Raw genomic sequence first — 22,811 nt, 5'->3', positions numbered from 1 at the left:
TGCTCAAGTAAGGACTTGAGCAGACTTGAGTATGATTTCAAGCACTGAAAATACGACCCTAATGGCAAGGACTTGAGTATGATTTTCAGTGCTCACTGCAATACTCAAGTGTTCTGGAATACGACCCTACGACTCATTGCTCAAGTGTCTAATCAAGTAATTCATATTTGGGCGTTCGAAATTACTGTACGAACTATACTATAGGTAAGTTATATTCTAAAGCCAATTTCTAAAAAAAACTCTTCCAGCACTCCTTCCGCGTGGTCCTCAAATTATTCAACAAAAAACATGGTAACATATCGAGTTCTTAGGTTTTCGCCATTGTTACACATAGGAAATGAAACTATTTTTCTCGATTTAAATCTCGTATATTTGTTTTTCAAACAAAACTACGTTTCGGGCCATTTACAGGTCCTATAGTCACGGTTTGACATCGTAACACTTTAAAGTTCCGTTTTATTTCTTCGCCAGTTGTCAACCATTTCTTTAAATACCTCGAGTCCTTTTCCATTGGTCTCTTCGTATTTTAGCGCAGTGGCCTTCACCCGTGTGTACCACCTGAAAAATATATCGTTTAGAACATGGCTTCGTGTACAGGACCGGCTGGACCGAGCTAATATTTTGTTTTATTATACCAAGTGACGATGACGGGACGAACGAGAAGAGCGCCTGGTGTTAAGCTACAGGCCTGTCCAAAACAGTTGCAGTTGGTACTGCTCAGAACTTTAAATCGCAAAGATCTAAAGGCACTCCCACTGCGGCCGTCGTCGTGAGACATAAGTTGACAAGTCTCATGTGCCTGATATTTCACCAACGCGCATTTAAGCGCGTTCTCATTATGTCGTGACGACCGATAGTCGTGCAGTTTAAAGTGTCGTGACTTGTATAATTTAAATGAAGTTGTTCACACATAGTACAACAAGATTGACTGCCGTTCACGACTTTTTTGACGTTACGACAACAGACTTTCAAGACAATGGGAGAGTTAGAACGACAGTCGTCTGACGATAAATAAAAAGTGACGATAGACAATCACAACTACTATTATCGTCACGTTCCATTTATCGTTGTCACGATCCAGGGGGAATAGCTACTCACGACAGTCTTCAACGATAAACACGTCCACGACACAGTCACGACAAAAGCAATAGTCGTCTAACTATAAATAAAACGTTATGACAATATGATGGAATGCAGTAACGCTCATATTGCTGCTTGGGGGCAGAAATAGGTAGGCTCCTTTCACAAGGAGTTCTAATGCTACTAAATAATTTAAGATTATAGTTTTCAAGAAAAACTTTCATAGCTTTCCCAGACCGGCAAAATGATAGTGACGGAGTGAAGATATTTGTGTTTTCCATCCGTTACTCTCATCTCTGGACTGTATTCGCACTTTCCATCAGGCGCGGTGCAGTCATTTTGCCGAGTCACAATAAAAAAAAAGAAAAAAAAAAAGTTGGCGCTACGACAAAAAGGCGTTAAAAACTAAGAACAAATCTGCAATCAAGCACAGAAAAATTCGTAAGTCTGCTGGTTCGTTTAGTATCTTAGTTGAAATAGCTTTAGCCACGGTATATTGAAAGCGCTGGTTCGTGTCCAGGCGAATCGAAGGAATTTAAAACAAGAAAGGAAGGAAGGAGGGTTACATTCGGTTGTATGCATGTTTTCCGATTTCTCCGTCAATTGTGTACCGATTTTGAAAATTCTTGTTTTGTTTGAAAGGGTTATAATCTCGAGGTGGTCCCCTGATGCTATTCCGGGTTCGTTTCGGTTATCACAAATTACTGATTATTTTCCGCAAATAATATTCGACTTCACTTGACACAACATTATGTAATCAATAAGTCATCGTCACCATGACAGCCAGAAAAGAAAATACAAAATGTACAAAGGAGTTCGTAACAGTCCCATTGTCACCAAGAAGTCAGAATCTGATGAGGGGATCTTTTGAGAAAACTTTTGAGGTCAGTTTCTTTTTTAACCGACTTCGAAAAAAAGGAGGGGGTTCTCAATTCGACTGTATGTTCTTTTTTTGTATGTATGTTAAGCGATAACTCCGGTATTTGTGAACCGATTTTCATGATTCTTTTTTTGTTGGAAAAGGGATACTTCCCTAGTGGTCCCATTTCATTTTGAAGAAAATCATCCACCTCAAAGGGTGGCTGTTCACGCATGGAGATTCATTTTTATAAATAACGCCTAACTTTAATTTAGGAGCAATTGCTTTAATGGTTGATTTTGCTATTTCTCCTATTCAAGGCGTTTTTCTCTCAATATACTTTGAGTAGTGTCGTAGTGAGAACCTATTTATATTATCTCCAGTGTCAAGTCCTGTATAGTGGCGAACTAGGGGATACTTCAATAAAACTTAGCAAATAGCCGTAATTCCACGTACTTTTCAGGTCGGTTTTTTAAGTACTCTGTACTGATTAATGAAAAAAATACAATTATAATTATAATATGATTATAATTTAAAAAACCAATCTTATACACCCCGGAACTGTTTCTGGGGTGTATTGATACGATAAATAGGTTTTTTACATTTACATTTGGGACATGTTTATGGTCAATGGAAATTTTTTAATGACGAATGAGTTCACACATACAATTCACATGTAAGGTCACATTTATAATATTCATTTTAATATAGGATCACTACCATAGATATTTCTCATCTAATTACGCAGAAGCTGTACAAAGTTTTCATTTTACTATAGCTTTCATCTTACTTCATAGCCATTTTGAGTTACAAATAGTTTTACATTACACTTTTACGTATCATTTAAATTTTTTAAATTATATCTATCTCTTAACTCAGCGTGCCTATTGGCATAGGCCTCGTCGAGACCTTTCCAGTGTTCTATCAAGAGCTACTCTTCTTGAACATGGTCCTTCAGTTTGCTTGAGCTCGTCCTCCCATCTTTGATGTTGACACCCTCTATTACGTTTTCCATCACGTGGGTACCAAGTGGTGACTACTTTGCTCCATTTTTCCGGACCACGTAACAGCTATTTAATTTTAAATCTATATAGATGTTTCAACATTTGAACGATTTTTTACTCTTCTTATTTTCTGCTTCATTAAGCTTATTTTAACCTTCCAGCTTAGAATAATAACGCATAGAATGATAGTTTCATATCAAATGTACTGTCACAAGTGAGGCAAAAATCAAATTCATGTAGGCTAGTTTTAGTAGTAGGTTAATTTTCGGTTTTAGTTAATATTTATATAAAAATACAAGTTGAAACGCGTTACTTCCTTGTGGAATGTGATGTTAGTATCTATTTTATGTTTGTCTGACGTATTTTTACACTCATTTACCGCAAATGTCGCCATTTTTAGCTAAAATTCTGGAGCTGTTCACGGTGCAAGTTGACCTTGAGCACTGAAGGCCCGCCCGCTCGTGTAGGCCCTTTGGGAGCGCTTCAATTTGCCTCACTTAGCGTGTGCGGGCTAGGTTTCTATGCGTTATTATTCTAAGCCTTCCAGTGGTCGCAGTCGCGTGCGGTCTGCGAGACCGCAACTTTACGCGTTTAGTTTGAGAAGACAAATTAATATTTTCATGACATGTGTGGAACATGACAAAGAAAGTCTTCTAAGTATAAAATGAAAATAAAAAAACATTATTTATTTATTATGTCTTTTTAATTTGCAATTATTAGTCTATAAAAATTCAAAATTTTAGTCATATGACACAAACAATGTTAAAAATCAACAAAATAACAAAACAAGATGAAATTTTCTATCATAATAATTCATAAGCACACTATAATAGATTATTATCGCGATCAATCAATATTGTCATCAATTGTATAATATTGTAATACATTTATAGGTTAGAATTTCGTTTTTGAAATTTTGTTTGAGAGAAGTCAATTTACTTTTTTAAATATTCTCTGCCGCAAAGGTTAACATTTATAGAGCCTTTGATGACGTCACCAAATAAACTTACAAAATTTTCAAAAAATCATAACAGGCAAATAAGCTACGAAATGATAAAATATTCAAATTAATGTCTTAAAATAGTCTACATTTTCGAAAAAAAAATTGTATGTATATACATATAATTGTAAGTCAATGATGTATAGGTAAAAAATTGTGAACAATGCCCATTGACGACACCCGTCAATTGTTTCGAATTCCGCCTGGACAATCGGAGCGCAGTTGTGACAATAATGATTTGGCAGAATAGTTTTCAAACAAATTAAATGACATGTCGTCTCTATTTCTCGTTATATACTCGATGGTAATAAACAAAAAAGTCAAATTTTTTAGGGTCCACTGAAAATCAGCGTCACATCCTTTTCTTGTTGGTGCATTAGCTGCGTGGATCTTTTACATACGCGACAGTTTGTTTTAATTTAGCTTTATCTTTTTTTACTGTGTATTTTTGTGGCATTGTAATAAATGGTTTCTATTCTATTCAATAGACACGTAATTTAATGAGCCACATTATACAGAGGACAGGTTTTCGACGAGACCCTGTCACGCTGGACCACTGTCGATTGAGATGGTGATTATGGTCAAATTTGTTCATTAATTAATCAACAACATGTATTAATTATTAGCCGTCAGATATGTTCCATAGGTAAGATTACTTCCCCTCCCTACAAGTAATATTCCAAATCCCAAGAGGAAGAAGATATATTCTTGGCCTTGACACTTAGCTAATTATGCCAAACGGTCAACCATTTCATTACCACTCACATCTACATATATGGTATCCACTGAAAATTACTAGTTACTATATTGATACGTACTTACTCAAGAATATTTTCGAAAGGCGTCAAATCCATGCCCGAAGCCTCTATAGTAGATATTGTACTGACCAAACTGAGGTCAGCTAGGGTCAGCGTTGGGCCAGCGGCGTAAGTTTCACCCGCGAGGAAGGTGTTGAAGAAGAACATGGCCTCCAATAATTTTGCGAAATGCACCTTATCTGGACGTTCCCCAATGAACAATTGCGGGTACTGGAAATACATTCATTGGTAAAATAGGGCAGCCAACATTAAAGAGACATAATTCATAGGATAATATTATTTGATACTCAAAGAAATAATTGATCTATTGAAAATGTGCACTTCCGGTCGGATCGAAGGAATTTTTTCTGAGTATTCTTCGATTTTTGTATTAATAATTATAACAAACTAGTGGAGTAATTTCACAAAAAAATAATTGAATATCAATTGAATAGAAAATTTAAAAATACAGTGAATAGCGACATCTCTCGCCAGGACTGGTAGCTGTAAACTAGTAGGTAGCTGTACTAACTGGGTGATAAATCTTTCATAGATTTCTCATAGATGGCGCTACGACTAAAAAGTCGTTGATAAAACCAACTACAAAGACACGACGCATGTACATAGAAAAATTCGTGAGGTCCGCTGGTTCGTTCCGTGGCTTAATTGGTATAGCGTCTGGCACAGTAAGCTAGAAGACGTCGCCGCGTGCGTCGGTTCGAATTTGATCGGTCCGAATTTTTTCTGAGTGTTCGATTAATTATAACAAACTGGTGGAGTAATTTCACAAAAAAAAATGAATATCAATTCAATAAAAAATTTAAAAATGTGCATATTTTTAAATAAACGATATTTTTTATGCCTGATATAGCTGTATATTAGTTTTATCTACGAATAAATTATAAATGAACTGCGTTCAAGATAACTTTTACACTATTATCATCTTGAGCCGCTGGTGCCTCCACCTACAGCGGAGAGGCGGAACACTCCGGGGATTTAGTGCGGTCGGGCTGGTCCCCTTCAGGATTCAGCCCAGTCCCACATAACTGTGAGCAGGTTCCCCGGATTAACAAATTAAATCAAGATTTACTTAATTTTAAAAATAAGTACCTATTTAAATTTTATTTTGAATACTTAGTTCTTGTCATAGATTTAGTATATGGTTGTTGTAGTTTTGAGGCCTAACATAAAACTATCAATTTTAATGTATACAAATTAAAAGTTTCTTTCATAGCTTAGAACAGGTTAAAATATGTATCGATTTAATTTATTAAGACAGAGGCTTATCAATCATTAAAAAAGATGACTTTAGTATTTTTGCTTGTTGCTTTTGCGATTATTTAAATACGTGCCATTCATTTATACGTATTAAGTGAAAACACAGTTTGTAGAGAATATTACAAAAATGTAACAAAATGAGTAGGTACAGTTTCTTTGTAGACGACCTTCGCATGGGGATCATCTTGTACTGTATATATTGTTAACGGACTATATTTAATTTGTATGTTTTTCTGAGTACTGAAACCTCTTAATTAAATAGCTTGCAATACAAACAAAATAGTAGAAGACAGGATTTCGTTTACATGATCGATCTCGATTAATAACAAATATAAATGCTTTTTCTTGTTTTAGACCAAGCCGCGCAATTGTAAAAGAAAAACTATTCGTGGTGGGTGGTCGGAAGACTATGATCTAAAGAACTAGAGGCGTAAAAAGTAGGACGCCACATAGATCGGCAAGTAAATAGTTAGCAGTAGGTACGCGTTATGTCATTAAAAAGACGGGCTAAAGGTGAAAATAAAGGGTCTGTCAGTTCAATGAAATATTTAGGTGAAAAAAAAACTGTTTTCATCAGATGTGTTAAACAGGAAATCGAACTCGTAAAGTACATTAACGATATGGAGACGAGGATATGAATGATGAATATCAACTTGCCATAAGTGCTTAGGTACCTGTAAGATATAAATTAATTAGGATTATTTGCTCTCGAAGTTCCGTAACTGTTGTTTCATATACCTAGATTACATAAGGGAGGACTTTGTTAAGTCTAAAAAGTTGTTGTTTTCATTTGTTTCTACCAAAACCTAGAAATTTTCCTAAATAGAGGCAAGGTGATCCCCTGGATCATCTTGCCCATACCCTTAGGATCATCTTGGACGCCCCGGTGTCCAAGACGATCCTTTAGTAGGGTTTTAAAAATATTCAAATATAAAGTCAAAGATTATTTATTCCATAGGTAAAATAAATTTACATTTGAAAACGTCACATTTAAGCTACTGCTCGTTCACTACGCTGACCTCCCTGAGAAGAACGAGCAAGAAACTCTAGGGATTGCTCTTTTCAAATAAACTTAAGTGCTATGGAATACACTTTGAATCAAATTTGTATGGATTCTGGAGCCGTGTCGTCTTTCCATACATCTTTATCTAACATGTAGTCTTCAATTTTGTAATATGATTTTTCGATCAAAATTATTTTTAATGTAGTTTTTAAACTAAGGAAATGATAAACTTAATATATGCTCCGGAATCTTGTTGTAAAAACGTATACAGTTCCCCAAAAAAGAGTTGTTTACCTTGGTTAAACGAAATCGTGGTACCATGAATTTAGACTTAGCTCTAAGGTTAATATTATGGATATCTTCTTTCTTATTGAAATTATGTATATTTTTACGGGCATATAAAATATTTGAGTAAATGTACTGTGATGCCATGTAATGTAATGTGATGGTATCAGTAATGTGGTCATAGTTAATGTCATGTCTGTCTGTTTTAAAAATCAAGGATGTGTTGTCAGCAAACAATACTATTTCGCAATAGTCCTTAACAAAGAATGGCAGATCATTAATATAAATCAGAAATAAGAAAGGTCCAAGTATTGAGCCCTGCGGAACACCCACTTTTACCGGAGAACCCAAAGAAGTCACTCCATTTATGTCTACTTTCTGTATTCTACCGTTTAGATATGACGAGACAAGTTCCGACGCCTTGCCATTTACACAGTAATATTCCAGCTTCCTAATAAGAGTAATATGGTCAACGTAATCAAATGCCTTTGAGAGGTCACAGAAAACACCAATAACATTCTGGGACCTTTCTCAAGCACAGTTTCACATAAACACTATTTCATTCACGTAAACTTCAATTTGTTCACTACCGTGTGCACCATGTCAGGATACGGGAATAAGGCACATGAGGCAAACTCGAGCGGTGCGCTTAGACTGGTTTATTTCTCATTCGGTGTACCCACAATATACAGTATAAAATATATATCCATATACCAGACACATATGTGCTAAAGAGGACATGGTAACATAAACAAATATCCATAAAAAAAGGGAACTCACTGGTTATTACTTACAAAATAATATGCAAATCTTTCATATAGGACGCCTAAATCAAAGTCCAGGCGCATGTCCACCAACGTCCTCTCTTTCAATTCTGTAGGATATAGCGTACTGCCCATGCCGTACTTGTTGACGAGGTACCTGCCTATGGCGCGAGCCTCCCATACTGGAAATCCGTTGTCGACAATCGTGGGCACAGAGTGTTGGGGGTTTATCTATAAAAATAAGTAGCCATGATAAATTCAAAGGGGCAATCCGTTGCTAATGCCCCACACGTTTCATAGTTTTCACCTACGAGTATGTCATAAGGTGACGGGGGCAGTGCTCTTCAGGACCCCTATTCAGAACTCTTCGATATTTTAATTGAATCGTTCGATTGGATATAGTTCTCGAATCCAAGGGCGGTTTCCTGGGTGTTCAGTTAAACGTTCAATTCGGATTGGGATACGATATCGCTATCCAACGGCGTTTATGGAGTTAGTCGGTGAAATAGAATGTAAGAAAAATTAATGTTCTTTTAAATAAAATTGTAAGCCTTTAAAGGCCTAAAATATGGGAATGCATTAATCTTGCATTAAAATAAATTAATAAAATTGAACAAAATCCAGACTTTATTTAAAATAGTAAGAGATTTCCATATTACATTCTTGCTTTGTAAACAATAGGACGTTCGGTAACTTTCATTCGATAACTGTGTTCTGAATAATGTTTAAAGCCTTTGCCGGTCGAGAAGTTCGAGTTATCGTACGGGAGTGACGTCACTTCGGTTCGATTCGGGTGTTGTGAATAAAGATGAAAAGAAATCCTACGATATCAAATCGAATCAGTCGACGACTGAGTTTATCGTATGGTTCTGAATCGACCCCCAGATCTTTGTGATTTAAAGCTCTGAGTGACACTGCAACTGTTAGGCATCGTTTACCACCAGGCGCACGACTTGTACGTTCCGTCACTTGATATCATAAAAAAACGTACAAATAGAAAAAAACCGGTTTGAGAACTACGATGCCACAGACAGTCAAAGGCTTCAAAACTTATGAAGTTATAACTCCCCTTTTTTGCGTCGAGTGTTAAAATTAATGTACGTATTACCTTCAAATATTTAGGATCATATTGATCGCCATTCTGCAAGTTGATGTGATGATGCTCCATTTGGAGGTCTAGCGCGGCTGCCACCAGCAGCACCAACCGGCAGGCCGGCGAATCCGGAGTGTAGTACAGATCTATTGCCATTCTAGGTTTCGCCATGAGAGATAATGAAAAGGCGTTAATACGCTTCTATTGTTCTATTGATATTGAAATTTTACTATTTACGACGTTTTATTATCATTCTACAACTGACGACATATTTTTGAATATGCGTATTGGAAACTTCCGACACGTCGCGTCGTTTTCAACTACAAAAAGACGAAGGCGAAGGCGGTCTAACCGACCGACTAACGGTCCTAGTCGTAAAAAACTAGATTTAGTTGTTACGCCGTTTTGAAGTTATTAAGGTGTTTTCTGTCCACACTGAAATAAGCTTATTCCGGCGGCACCATTTTTGAATCTCGAGAACCGCAGGTCCTATTCTAGCTTAGATCTGATTGCACCCAGAAAGTCGTGAATTAATTGGTTCTAGTCGCGAAATTTTAGAATCCAGAATGGTTACCTATCAGTAGTCGGAAATGACATTTTCCAGAAATAACGTTGGTCGAAATTTCATAACCTCGAAAGTAATTTTGAGAGGAAAATGTTTTTTCTTTTAAACCTAACTTAACTTAACCGAGCATAATCGTGTCCTTGCGATAAACATTCAACATATCCTGAAAGAATAACTGTTTCGTTATAATTCGGTTTTCGGTGTAATTAAAATTCGAACAAACGTTATTTCGGACAAAAAAATTCGGACTTTGTGATAGGTTACCACCCAGAATGTGTCTTATACCGAACAAGGGCAATCAGCAAGTACCTTACGCTAATTGACAAATGCTTTCACCAGGACGGCAAGCGTTATAGTGTATGCCATCGATACGATAACAGAGTAAATTTAAACACTTAAACTGAAAATAATGTAGAAATACTTACGCCTGAAATGAATGACCAGAAAACAAAACGTTAACTCCTAATAACTACCATAAAAAAAGTGTACCTGATTAATAACTTTAAACGTTTCACTGGGTAATTACCGTGAAATTAAACATTAACCACTTAATCAACTACAAATGTTAACGCAAATAATAAAAACACCGAGAAATTTACATTATATTTTATTATCTTTGTCTTTAATAAAGTAATTACAGATAGGCACTAAAAAAATAACCATGCATATTTTGAAGACCATAATTCAATTATAATATTTCTTAGTTACATTGAACGCCGCGTGTTTGGAACGAAATTAGGACCCGAGTAGGCCTTAGTACCGGCGTAGACTCGGTACGTGTACAGGTTGCCTCGTGAATTAAAAGTGACGTCATGAAATCTTTACAAAATTGATATCGCTGCGACATAGCATGAAATCGTTTGCTTATTACCAAAACTTGGTAACCGAAAATTACGTCGCAGAATTTTCGAAAAATCTCCTCATTTTATGTTGCCGCAGAAATTTATGTTAGCTATGCTGTTTTATTTATATAACTATTTTGGTTTCTTTCCTATAATGTGGTGTTGCAAAAAATTGTTTCTATTACTATTTCAATAGTGTTACGTACAAACTAAACTCCATTTTTTTATCATTAGATAGAAGGGAAATTCGGGTCTTTTTATCAGGCGCCGTTTCATTCTATCATTAAAATTTACCTCTTTCAAAGGCTCGCACTATATAAGACTTAAAGAAGCAGAGGTTCCAAACATTAAACGAAAACTTGTTTTTTGTAAAATAATAACATTAACGTGTCATTTGTAAATGTCATTTGTCATCAAATCTCACTATTTTGTACATATGACTGACACTGGCGACGATAGCCATAATTTTTACATTAATCTTACAAAACTGACACTGGCCGAAGCCTGGTGGCCGCCATTAAGGAAATAATAATTTCTTGACGGGAGAAAAATGTTTACGATCAATGTTTTTCTAATTCTAAAAAAAAACTAAATATGTGCGAGCCAAACAACAGGTCGTGAATCTTCCGAAAAATTTCCGTAGCTACCGTCTCATAAAGTTTGTTGCGTAACACAATTGTGCACGAAACATTTCGCTCCCATTCCTTTCAGAGGCCATTTATATTAAACCGGTAACGGTGCATAAAAATACGACCAATAGATATGCATGCTATGTGAATGCCACATAATGCGATCTATCGTTTTTGAAAAAAGAACTTCCAGACACAAGGCACCCGAGTTTCAAGGGTATTTTTAATGGCACTAGCCCATAGGACACGTGAGTATTATGTTCCGATTCCCTTTACAACGGCACTAAACCTAAAATTATTATTTTTCACAATATTGTAACATTAGTTCACCGTAGTTTGAAGACTTGTGTTTATTTGATAAATGTAAGTCCGTTTAGGTCCTCGTACATGTATTTAATTTTTATTTGTAGAGACTGCTGCATCGAAACTGCAAGTTAATTGCAAAATTGTAATTTCCGTGCAGTTGGCATAACAGTTGGTAATCCGCTTACAACTGGCGTACAATCGTTAGAAGAAGCATGTAGGTCTCATATTAATTGTTAAGCGAACAGCACAGAAATTGCAATTTTTCAATTGACTGGCAGTTCAAATGTAGTAAAAACAATCGTCTTATATGGCTCTTATATCACTAATAAACACAAGTCTTCAGCCATCAAAGTTCAAAACCCATAAACTCGCAACATGAGGCAAAATTAAACAATAAAAGCTCTAATAAAAAATGTACATGTCTAACCATGTTCACAGAAGGCACATAATATCCGTAAAGAAAAGACTTTCTTTAAAAAAGCTATCTCGATACTTATTTAATACTAACAACTAGTGTATTAAAAATCAATTAACGTAGTTTTTTTTTATGAAGCTATGATTTGTGTGATATATATTTGTTTTTTTAATTACAAGGGGTCTCGCTTTCTTTTAAATCATAAGTTATTTCATTCATATAATCAACTTCATTGTAATTCAAAAAATTATTGTCACTTTCAGTTAACAAATAGAGTTAAAGAAGTTCCGTAGTTTACTAAATCAAGGTACCAACGGATATTTGTATAGGTCAAGCCAAATTAGATGTTACTGTCAGGTACAGTCAAGAGAATGTAAAGCTTGACGCAATCTTGACCTTACGTTACATCAAGCGGAAAAAACGTGACAGAAATTAAACGTGCTCAATGACAGTTTTTGTTTCGTGAACATTTTCTTTCGTAAAAACGCCAATTTTGCTCGAATGACTTTTGCGCATTCTCACTGAACAAAGGTCGCGCGTAATTCAGACGCGTTTTTTCGACTTGACTTATGACTTAATTGAACGCGACCGACCCAGTCCAATCTTGTTGCTCGTTAGAATAACTACTGTGTCAGAAGAAAACAAAAAAAATGTTAACTAGCTTTTTTAATTTACTAAATAAATAGATATAATAATAATATGAATTATTTGCTAAACTCGAAATAAACATGTATTTCCCCTATATAAAAAACAAAATTCAGGAATCATATACACCATTGTGTATTTTTGTATATTTTCAACTAGCGCCAAAATATTTCTTGGTGCGTTCTAAAACCGAAGCATGGATTTATCTTGTGTTGGTTTTACTTTTGTATAATGATTACAAACCTTAATTTGCTGTTCATAAACAGAATACGCAATATTAAGTAAGGTTGAGCCAGCTGGAAAACTAACTTTGCACAGCTAACTTAACTTTGCAGTCATGGCGTCGATAGTGCTTAACAAAAAGTATTGCTATATTTGTTTCCGAGCCGCAAGTAGTTTTGCAATCACTCTCGTACAACAACGCAGACGCATAGTCTCTTGTATCTTCAAGTTACATTTTATTATAGATTTTAACTTTATTCGTTTGGACACTAAATATCAATAATTACACAAAGCTATCTACATGAGCCACTCGTTATCTGCTTTTGAGTTTTGTGTTGCCAGTCGAAAATATCTCGAAGGACATTTTTATTGCACGAACGACTTGGTCTTGCCTGTTTTCAAATGTAAAATATTTTATTATAGAACAAAAAGGTATTGCAGATGTTTGAGATATTTCCGTGCTGGCAATCCTTTTTATTATGTTGCTGAGACCGCTGTCCGGGAATGATTCGTAATGATTGTGTTTTGTATGCCAGACGCTCGATGCTCTCTTCGGCTCCTTATATGGACTATCTGGAAATTAAAAAGCAATTCTGTTTACAATTTCTTTTTATATATAAAAAAAATATACATGAGACGAAGATCATCACTTTCCGTCAGGTGGAACGTGACGATGAGGTCGACGATATAGTACCTAATCACTATCGCCTTGAAAAAGCTCAAGTTAAAGAGTCAAGTGATGAGACCTGTTCGCCTGTCCATAACGGTTGCAGTGCCACTCAGAGCTTTAAAACAAAGGGCCACTGCCACTGCGCTCCCCACCGAACAAGTCCCATATGCCTGAAATTTCACCAGCACCCTAACCGTACAAAACCAAAACAGACTACCATACGTGGCGGCAGAAGTAGTTAACTTCTTATAAAGTAATAACATAATATTATAATGTAATATTTAAATAGCATTTACCATCAACTCTTTGTTTTAATTTACAGTATTTTTTTGTCTGAAGAAAAAGGTTCATGATCACTGCTTATTTGTTTACAATTTTTCTATTTAAAAAAAACTAACTATATGTGGTAAGTAAAAATTAACAATATTGGTTTTGGCATTATTATTATTATTACGAAAACCTAGACAAAATTATTTAGATCAGAGAAGGGAAAAAAATTTATGTCGTGTCGTATCAGGAATTTCAAGTTAAGGCGCTGAACAAAGATGGTTCGCGAATACTGCCCCGATAAGACCCCCCTAGCTTTCAAATAAGAATAGAGGCGTTATGGTGGCTCACCTCACTGGCAGCACTGCTTGCGTACGGAGTCGGCCTGGCTGGGTCGCACGTCGGCGGGCTCTGCGTCGGGTCGGATCACATCGCCTTCGGGCGGGTCGCGCATCTGCTTCTGCGACACGATCCTGTAGATTTCTGCAGCGAAAAACGTACTTGTGAGTTTAAACAAAAGAAAAATATAAATTTTCTACCTTTAACTCAATTTGTCATAATATACTAAAGGTGGATTTCAACAAAGTCGAATAATTCTTATTTTAGAATAAGACGTTAACTACTCGTCTTATTCATGGAATAACACTATTTTATTTTATTTTCTTAGGGGAGCTTACAGCTACTTTTACAACATGGACTTATGATATGATTAATCAGATGCCAATTATACGCTTCCACATATTAAAATTAGAAAATAACACTTCTATGAGAACACAACAATCGCTTTATCAGTCACTTGAAAATAAGTTATTAAATAGTTTTTATATTCTTAACGCTTAACTGCCTCCATGGCCGAACGGTTACCATGCCGGACTGCCACGCAGAGGTCCCAGGTTCGATTCCCGGGCCGAGAGAAATAGTTGTATGGCCTACAATTATTTCTCTCGTGAGTTTGGGTGTAATTTGTGGTTGTCTATATGTGTGTCCATGGCACCCGCGACACAGGGTTTCCCTAGTGCGGGGCTATGTTGAGTGTGCGCGTTATTTAAAAATAATAAAAAAAAAAAAAAAAAAAAACGCTGTTACTGACGACCTCAGTAGCCCAACTTTGACGACAAAATTTGTTACTAGCGATGTGGTATGTTAATGTTTTCTCATTGATATTGTAATATATTTTAATTTTAATGTGTGACTTGCAAATAATATTGTACACCTTAACTGGTACACTATACAGTACAAAACAAATGTAATATTTTAAGACCTTAGTAATTACCGGTAACTATAAATGTATTCTTATTACAACGGTTTGTTGTTCGGGCGCTGGACGAGGATGCCCGAGTTCGGTTTGAGAACTTAACTTTTGGAAAATGATCTTTTTTTTTCAGGTCTGTGTGTTCTGGGTAGGGACCCAGAGTGAGTTTCAGTATTTATTTATTAGCAAACATGTAAAATACGCAATATAATTTATAATACATTCACCGCGTTAGGGTCAAGCAAAAACTTAAAAATAAAAAACAAGCAACATAATAAATAAATATAAAAAATATAAATTAAAAAATTCCGTTTCTCTGGTACTCATATTACAGGGAACTTCCTAGCTTGACAGTTTACTCTCGATCTCTATGACAATGTCAAATATGAAGATACATTTCCATCATGCTTACTAACATATTGCATGTTTGCAGTTAATGCGTAAAGTCGTAATTAAGTTACTGCGTGAAGCCGAGACCTCGACTGCATGAAGTTGATAACGACTTTCACGCATTAACTGCTTGCAGTCGAAACTCAACTGCAGTTGAGTCTTCAATTTCAAGAGTCGATCCGACAATCTACTAATTAACAAAATAACTGCCTCTGTGACCGAACGGTTACCATGCCGGACTGCAACGCAGAGGTCCCGGTTTCCGTGCCGGGAGAAATGTGTGTATGGCCTACATTTATTTCTCTCGTGAGCTTGGGTGTAATTTGTGGTTGTCTATGTGTGAGTCCATGACACCCTGATACAGGGTTTCCCTAGTGCGGGCGGGGTTGTGAGTGTTTAAAAAAAATCAAAAGTATTAATCTTATATTTAATATATTATCCGGGTAGGTACAGTACATAAAAACATAAAAATCATCTTGTAAGTGGATAGTGGAGTGGCGGCGTAACAGTAGTGACAAGTAGCGTCTGTACTTTCATCTCGATGTCAACTACACAAACAAATACTGAGCTCAGTGGTCTTGAAAGTCAAAATGCGAAATCGGTAGGGTTGCCAAGTAAAATCGGTATTTTTGGACCAAAATCGGTGAATAATAAAGCAATAAATTGAACAAATCTCTATATTTTAAAATAGGAATGGTATTTTATTCACTATTGTATTAACAGTTAGGCGGGCTTACCTACCGTTTTGGTTAATAGGATGTCATTAAAATTCAGTTAAAATATACTTACTACAATTTAAATGTATGTACATATATTCGTAAATTAAAATTATACACACAATTTAAATGTATGTACATATATATATATATATATATGTACATACATTTAAATTGTGTGTATAATTTTCCGAAAACTCCGAAATGTGAAATGACAGAGTATGTACATATGTACATACTCTGTCATTTCACATTTCGGAGTAAAGTATCCACTTGAATGTCCTAAATTGACTTCCTCCTTGTATGACCTCCTCCTCCCCTGTGTTCCCCATCCTATTAACCTAAAATCCCTTCTTCTTTATGTGTTTCCTCCTTTATCAACATTTTGTATGATCTTATTCGCTCTAATAATAAGCTTTAGTTTGTTGTTTGTCTATGATTATTCTTTTTCATCTCGGGTATGACCTCCAAAAATAAATGCCTTGCTACTGCCATAACGTTGGCGTTTTTCATCAATATTAACGGGTTGCATTCTTCAAAAACTGATACTGGCCCAAGCCTAGTTGGCCGCCGTTACGGAAATAATAAAATACTTAAATCACGATCTTCGATCGTTGTTTCGTATTTCGTGGTAGACCTCCAGGTTACTCACTGTAGCGAGTGAAGACAGTTTCACGCATACACAATTACACACTAGAACTTCGTTACTGTATGTGTCACGTTACAGTTCGTTAATGAGTACTCGGCTTTTTTTACACTTTGCTAAATAAAAATACATTTACAGGATAATTGCAAATCACAAGACACGTGTAAAACACCTGCACCCATAAAAATGTGTCAAGACAGTGTACATTTTTTGTAAAAATCTTTATTACCCTATGGAAACACAATAGGTAAGCCATTCCAGCTGATAACATTCATCGGTTCTAATAATACTCCGCGAGTTGTATGACGTAACCTTTTATTGTTTATTTACGATAAAGAGGGGGGAAAAGGGACTTACCAGTCAGAATGTTCTGGAATGCGGGCTCTACATTGGTGGAATCGAGAGCCGACGTTTCAATAAAGCTTAGTCCATTTCTTTCCGCAAACGCCTTCGCCTCTTCCGTTGGGATCGATCTGGAATTGAAAACACAATTTATAAGTCACGAATACCTACTTTTTTTCTGTGTTATCATCTAGCTGTGGTAGTCTAGTGCACGCTTGTTTATTATCTACTACACAACAAGGGGAAAAACATACAAAAAAATTTTAATTTTTTTTTTATAATATCAAGTGACGGTACGAACAAATCGTGTGTGTCGGATGGTAAGCTACACGCCTGCCCTTAAAGCACGCTTGTTTATTGAATGCAAGGTGGCCAGTTGGTATATAGCAGAGCCATCCCATAAGTGGCAGCAGTACTCCATACACGACCGGACTTGTGCTTGGTACAGCTGAAACAACTGTCCCGGTGTGAATCCCCTATCTACTGACCCGAGAGATAGGGTTTTCCGGAGAGTACAGCCCGGGCCAAGCCCTCCGCCAGTGGCGGACCCGGACTTGGGTATGGACTCGCTGGGGTTTGTGGTTAGCTGCAGAGACGGACATGTTTGTCTGCCTCGGTTTTATATGTTTCCGGGGCGTCGCGTCTGTCTCGTGAGCAGCTAGCGCGTCTGAGTAGCGGTCTAGTTGAAGGCCTGAAGCGAGGAGACGTGCGGGGCACGTGAGTTGCCCTTTAAGTTGGAAGCTATGTCCGGACATTGACGCAGGACACTGCAACTGTCATCTCCGGCACTAGCCCGGGGAGCTAGTAGAGGATAAGCTAGATATCCTCCGGTCCCTCCAGCCGCTTAGGTTATTGGGAACTGGAGAGACGTCGTTTTTTGGCGTCGGGAAGTGAGCCTGCCTTACAGCTCCGCCACCAATGAGGATATTTGGTAGTGGACTCAGAATCGACGGCTTAGCGGTGGCAACCGCTAGTTGTGCAATGCGCAACGGGAAGTGAGCGTGCCTACAGCTCCGGTACCTATCTGGAAAATAGGGAGGGTACTGTACGTGCACCCGGGGCGGCTCACCCGAGGCACTAGCCTCTCGAAGAACTGGATGAAGTCAAGTGACAGAGGTCTGTGACAACCCTGGACACTGGCTGATCTGGGGTCAGAACCTGAATTTGTAAGGTTCCTGTGCGCGCACAGGTTATAGTACCCTTCTCGTATGCACTAAGGGTAGGTAGGGAGGTTTACTGTAATGAAAACTAACGTAGAAAGATATGGAGCCTGTCCCGGTGTGAAGTAACACCTCAACTTGGAAAGGATGCCAAGCTTCCTGGCTGCATTTTTGGTCATGGATTCAATGTATATGCCGTACAGATTGGACGACAGGACATTGTGAGGTCCAAATAGGTGAAAAAGGTCGGCTATCGGTATGGATATATCACGAAAAGTCGGAGCCAGGTGAAAGCGACTCCGTTATGCGGAGAATTGACACGCCTGCGTTTTGGTACCTTTAAATTTGACAACATTGGCATCGCCCCAATCGGAGACTGCCTTAAGTGTCAAATTCAAACGACTAACCATGGACTCTCGACAAGACTGGATTTCTTCTCCACTGATCCTTGCATTGGTAAGTAAACGTAAGTTTAAAAAACTTTTTTATACAGTTTCCTCGCAAATGGTTAATTTTAGACAACAACAGAAATCATATTATTAGTCAAATGGACTTCATCAACAAGGCCACAAATCGCGCACACTTTGTTGTGTTTTTATATTTATTGTATATTTTTGGCATTGGTTAAAAATAACTGAACACATTGGCAGCTGAAACACATTAGGGTGTCACCACATTCATCGACGTGGGCTTGAGCCGGTCAGAAAAAACTTCGTCTTGCAATAAGAGCGACAAATACGTGGGTTTGTGCATTGACTTACAATTATATGGACGTCGGTTCCGCGCTAAAAAGTGTCCGAACTTATAGGGCGTTAAAATCGTATACAGAGCGTCATTCACGCTTTAGTCTTCGTTTGTTCGACTGACAGCGAAGCAAGCAAAATTAGACAGTACTGCGATGACATTACAATTTAAATTCAACGTTTTAGCTTTTTCATATTCCTTTACATGTCACTACGTTTAAATAGGTTGACTTGGGACATTTTTTTCGTGGTTTTTGTATTAGACCCGTCGTCCATTTATTTGTATGTCAATGGGTTTGTGGGTCACAACGATTAGATTTTTGTGAAGAGCGATTCAAGTGTGTACGATCTAGCTATTTTTTGTATCGATTCATTTCAACAGCGTTTATGGAACTAGTCGGTGAAATAGATTATAAGAAAAATTAAAATCCTTTTATATACATTTTTAGACTTTAAAGGCCTAAATTATATAGGAATGCATTAGTCTTGCATTTAAATAAATTAATAAAATTGAACAAAGTCCAGACTTTATTTAAAATAATAATAATAATTATAAATTTTTATTTTGTGGTGCACGTAAACCCGTCATTGTAATTATCGTCTCCTGTATTTAGGCCTGCAGGAAGAAATTTCTGTTAGAAATAAGCAGTACCTTTTGTTTGTTTTCCCTGTTACTAAATACGTTTTTGTTTTGACTGTACAATAAATAATTAATTAAATAAATAAAGGAGATTTCCATATTACATTCTTGCTTTTTACTGACGTTCGGTAACTTTGATTCGATAACCGTTTTCTGAATAGCGTTTGTAGCCTTTTGTAGAAGTTCGAAGTAATCGTATGGGTGTGACGTCATTTCGGTTCGGTTTCGAATACGATACGAGGTTAACGTTCGATTCGGGTGCTGTGAATAACAATGAAAAGAAAACGGTCGACAAATGAGTTATCGTAAGGTTCTGAATTGACCCCCTGAACCCCTACGGATTCGTAATGGTAATCCTATTTTATATTGGTCTGCAAGCAAAGTAGTTTGCCAATATGTAAGTACAATAAGTGTAACTCGAACGATCGATACGATCTGAACGACTTTTCTCACTGGTTAATATCACTCTAATTGAAAGTCGTAACCGACAGAGGCCGAAATGGCTGTCAATTTTTTTTTTGTCAAAATTCATTTTGAAACCATTGACTTACAATTATATGGACGTCGGGTCCGCGCTAAAAAGTGTCCGAATTTGCAGGGCGTTAAAATCGTATACAGAGCGTCATTCACGCTTTAGTATTCGTTTGTTCGACTGACAGCGAAGCAAGCAAAATTAGACAGTACTGCGATGACATTACAATTTAAATTCAACGTTTTAGCTTTTTCATATTCCTTTACATGTCACTACGTTTAAATAGGTTGACTTGGGACATTTTTTTCGTGGTTTTTGTATTAGACCCGTCGTCCATTTATTTGTAAGTCAATGTTTGAAACGATTTTTATGAAATATTCAGAGGCATATGTTCCATTACGATTCAAATAATCGGTTCAAAGCAAAAAATCGTGCATACAGGTGGGTTTCTCGTCAACAGCGGTTTCTTCCTCTTACGCTTACTATTTTTTTTTATTATGTTACCAGGTGACGGGACGAACAAGTATTGGGCCTGGACCACCAGGCACACGACTTACCAAAGCAACACCACCAGACACACGACTTATTTGTCCCTGCACTTGGTACAAATAAAAAAAAAAAAAAATTTGCTAAACTTTCTTTCTTTTATATTTTGTCGAGTGATGTTTAGGCTATCGTGTTTCGGGCCCCATAGTTAACTACCACACCGGTATCTTCTATGTTCATCGCTAATTAAAAAAAAGCTGAACTCGTATTTTTTAATGTCAAAAAACAGATTTTCCGTGTTGTCGAAATAAGTCAAAATTTCACCTTTCTGATAATGCGATTCCGTGTCGAAGTGTGGTGATTCCTTAATGGGCTTACGAGGTATTATTGTAATAACATCTATTCTTCAGTCGACCTTGACTTATAATGTAAATGGCTATGTAGTACGAATGAAATTAAATTTTGCACTAGGCCAATACGCGCCTCTGACGCACGGCTACCTGTGGAATACGAGAATAGCTCGGTCTATCGGAAAACAACGAATTCTCGATTACACTGTTTAATACACCGTGTCTCTATTGACTAACTGTCCCAAAGAATATTAGGCATATTTGTTAGATCAATTGTACGCTACCGGACACAAATTCGAGTCACCTGGAAAACAACATATCGCTGCCATCGAAGAAAAAGTTTTCCTCAGCTTTACAAATTCAAATTTTCAATAAGGACTTATGGAAATTAAGTTTAGTACACCAGCTTCAAAATTGCATAATAGTTTTTGATCAATGAAACATTGTTTAAGCTTAGGGTATTTAATACCGAAATTTTACGATGGCTCAGAACGTTACGATACGACGTTGACGACCGATTTCTTTTCATTGTTATTCACAACACCTAAATCGAACGTTAAACTGTCGTATTCGAAATCGAACCGAAATGACGTCACACCCGTACGATTACTCGAACTTCTCGACCGGCAAAACCCACAAACGTTATTCAGTACACAATTATCGAATTAAAGTTACCGAACGTCCAAATGTGTACAAAGCAAAAAAGTAATATGGAAATCTCTTATTCAATTTGTTTTGTTTAGTTCAATTTCTAACCGACTTCAAAAAAAGGAGGAGTTTCTTAATTCGACTGTATGTTTTTTTTCATGATTCTTTTTTTGTTGGAAAGAGGGTACCTCCATAGTGGTCTCATTTAATTTTGAAGAAAATTATCCACCTCTAAGGGCGGCTATTCACGCATGAAGATTAATTTTTATAAATAGCGCCCAAATTTTATTGTAAGGAGCATTAATAAAATAATTGTATTTTAATGGTTGATTTTGCTGTTCTCCAATTCAACGCGTTTTTCTCTTTCAATATACTTTGAGTAGTGAGAACCGATTTTTATCAATTTATTTTAATGCAAGACTAATGCATTCCTATTTTTTAGGCCTTTAAAGTAAAAAAATATATATAAAAACGGATTTTCATTTTTCTTATAATCTATTTCACCGACTAACTCCGTAAATGCCGTTGGATAACGATATCGTATCCGAATCGAACGTTAAACTCTGAATGTTCTGAATAGCCCTTCGATTCGAGAACGATATCCAATTAAACTATTCGTCGTTAAACGTCGTTACGACGCTAGTGCGGGAGAGAGGGGGGGGTGTCTCTCTTACCATCAGGAGCACGACTTGTTCGTCCCGTCACTTGATATTAAAAAAAAACTAAATTGAAGTCGATTGGGCAAATAGGGAAGGGAAATAAATATGATGATGCCATATCGTAGAAAGTTCAATATCATCAATACCTATTATTACAAGTTACGACGTTTTGATATTATGTTAAAATTTCAATCAATGTGCTTCCATCTAGCGGTTCATTGCTGAACGACGACGAATTGGAGTTATTAATTTCGTTCTTCAAACAAGAAGCGACCTTATTGCTGGGGTATACGTTTTACTTTCGTTTCTTGTAACAAAAAAGTTATTTCGATAAACAAAAAATTAAAAATTTATAAAAATAAGACTAAGATGATATGAAATCATTTTTGCACTCCAAAATAGCACAATAAGCATTTTTTTGGAATTTTAGAGAATTTGCACGAATGTATGACAACCATACCATACAAAGCGAAAATGGCGAACTGAGCTCAGATATCCACTACGTAAGGGTGGAACCCAAGCCTACGTCTAGTCCTCCGACGATAGAAAGGGGATATATCCTGATACTGATAAGCAGGCAACT

The 22,811-nt window shown here is 36.7% G+C and overlaps 2 protein-coding genes across 2 annotated transcripts in view; both read right to left on the bottom strand.

The window, feature by feature from the left end:
* Nucleotides 1–358: 358 nt before the first annotated feature.
* LOC113240426 (glutathione S-transferase 1-1-like) lies at nt 359–9,319 on the bottom strand. Its single transcript, XM_026477716.1, has 4 exons — nt 9,179–9,319; nt 8,101–8,301; nt 4,766–4,971; nt 359–558 (listed from the first exon to the last, which is right to left on the bottom strand). The coding sequence occupies exons 1-4, from the start codon at nt 9,317–9,319 to the stop codon at nt 444–446; spliced, it is 663 nt and encodes a 220-aa protein (XP_026333501.1). The 3' UTR covers nt 359–443.
* A 3,336-nt stretch (nt 9,320–12,655) lies between these two features.
* LOC113240424 (ras-related protein Rab-11A) overlaps nt 12,656–22,811 on the bottom strand; it is a 22,458-nt gene continuing 12,302 nt past the window's right edge. The window contains exons 4-6 of the mRNA XM_026477714.1: nt 17,086–17,201; nt 14,076–14,207; nt 12,656–13,360 (exon numbers count right to left, since the gene is read on the bottom strand). Coding sequence (XP_026333499.1) covers nt 14,077–14,207; nt 17,086–17,201 — 247 coding nt within the window. The 3' untranslated portion in view covers nt 12,656–13,360; nt 14,076. The remainder of the gene's footprint in view (nt 13,361–14,075; nt 14,208–17,085; nt 17,202–22,811) is intronic.

Source organism: Hyposmocoma kahamanoa, unplaced genomic scaffold (assembly GCF_003589595.1).
Source record: "Hyposmocoma kahamanoa isolate Upper Pololo Valley unplaced genomic scaffold, ASM358959v1 138, whole genome shotgun sequence".
Lineage (NCBI taxonomy): Eukaryota > Metazoa > Arthropoda > Insecta > Lepidoptera > Cosmopterigidae > Hyposmocoma > Hyposmocoma kahamanoa.
The sequence above is the reverse complement of the archived record's forward strand: the minus strand, read 5'-3'. Positions and strand labels throughout refer to the sequence as shown.

Bases quoted from the DNA above. Each gene is read 5' to 3' on its own strand.
- LOC113240426 (XM_026477716.1), bottom strand. From the start codon at position 9,319: ATGGCAATAGATCTGTACTACACTCCGGATTCGCCGGCCTGCCGGTTG. The intron at 8,302-9,178 runs GTAATACGTACA...TTATTTTTATAG, and splicing joins ATGATCCTAAATATTTGAAG to ATAAACCCCCAACACTCTGT. The intron at 4,972-8,100 runs GTAAGTAATAAC...ATGTATTTCCAG, and splicing joins AAAGATTTGCATATTATTTT to TACCCGCAATTGTTCATTGG.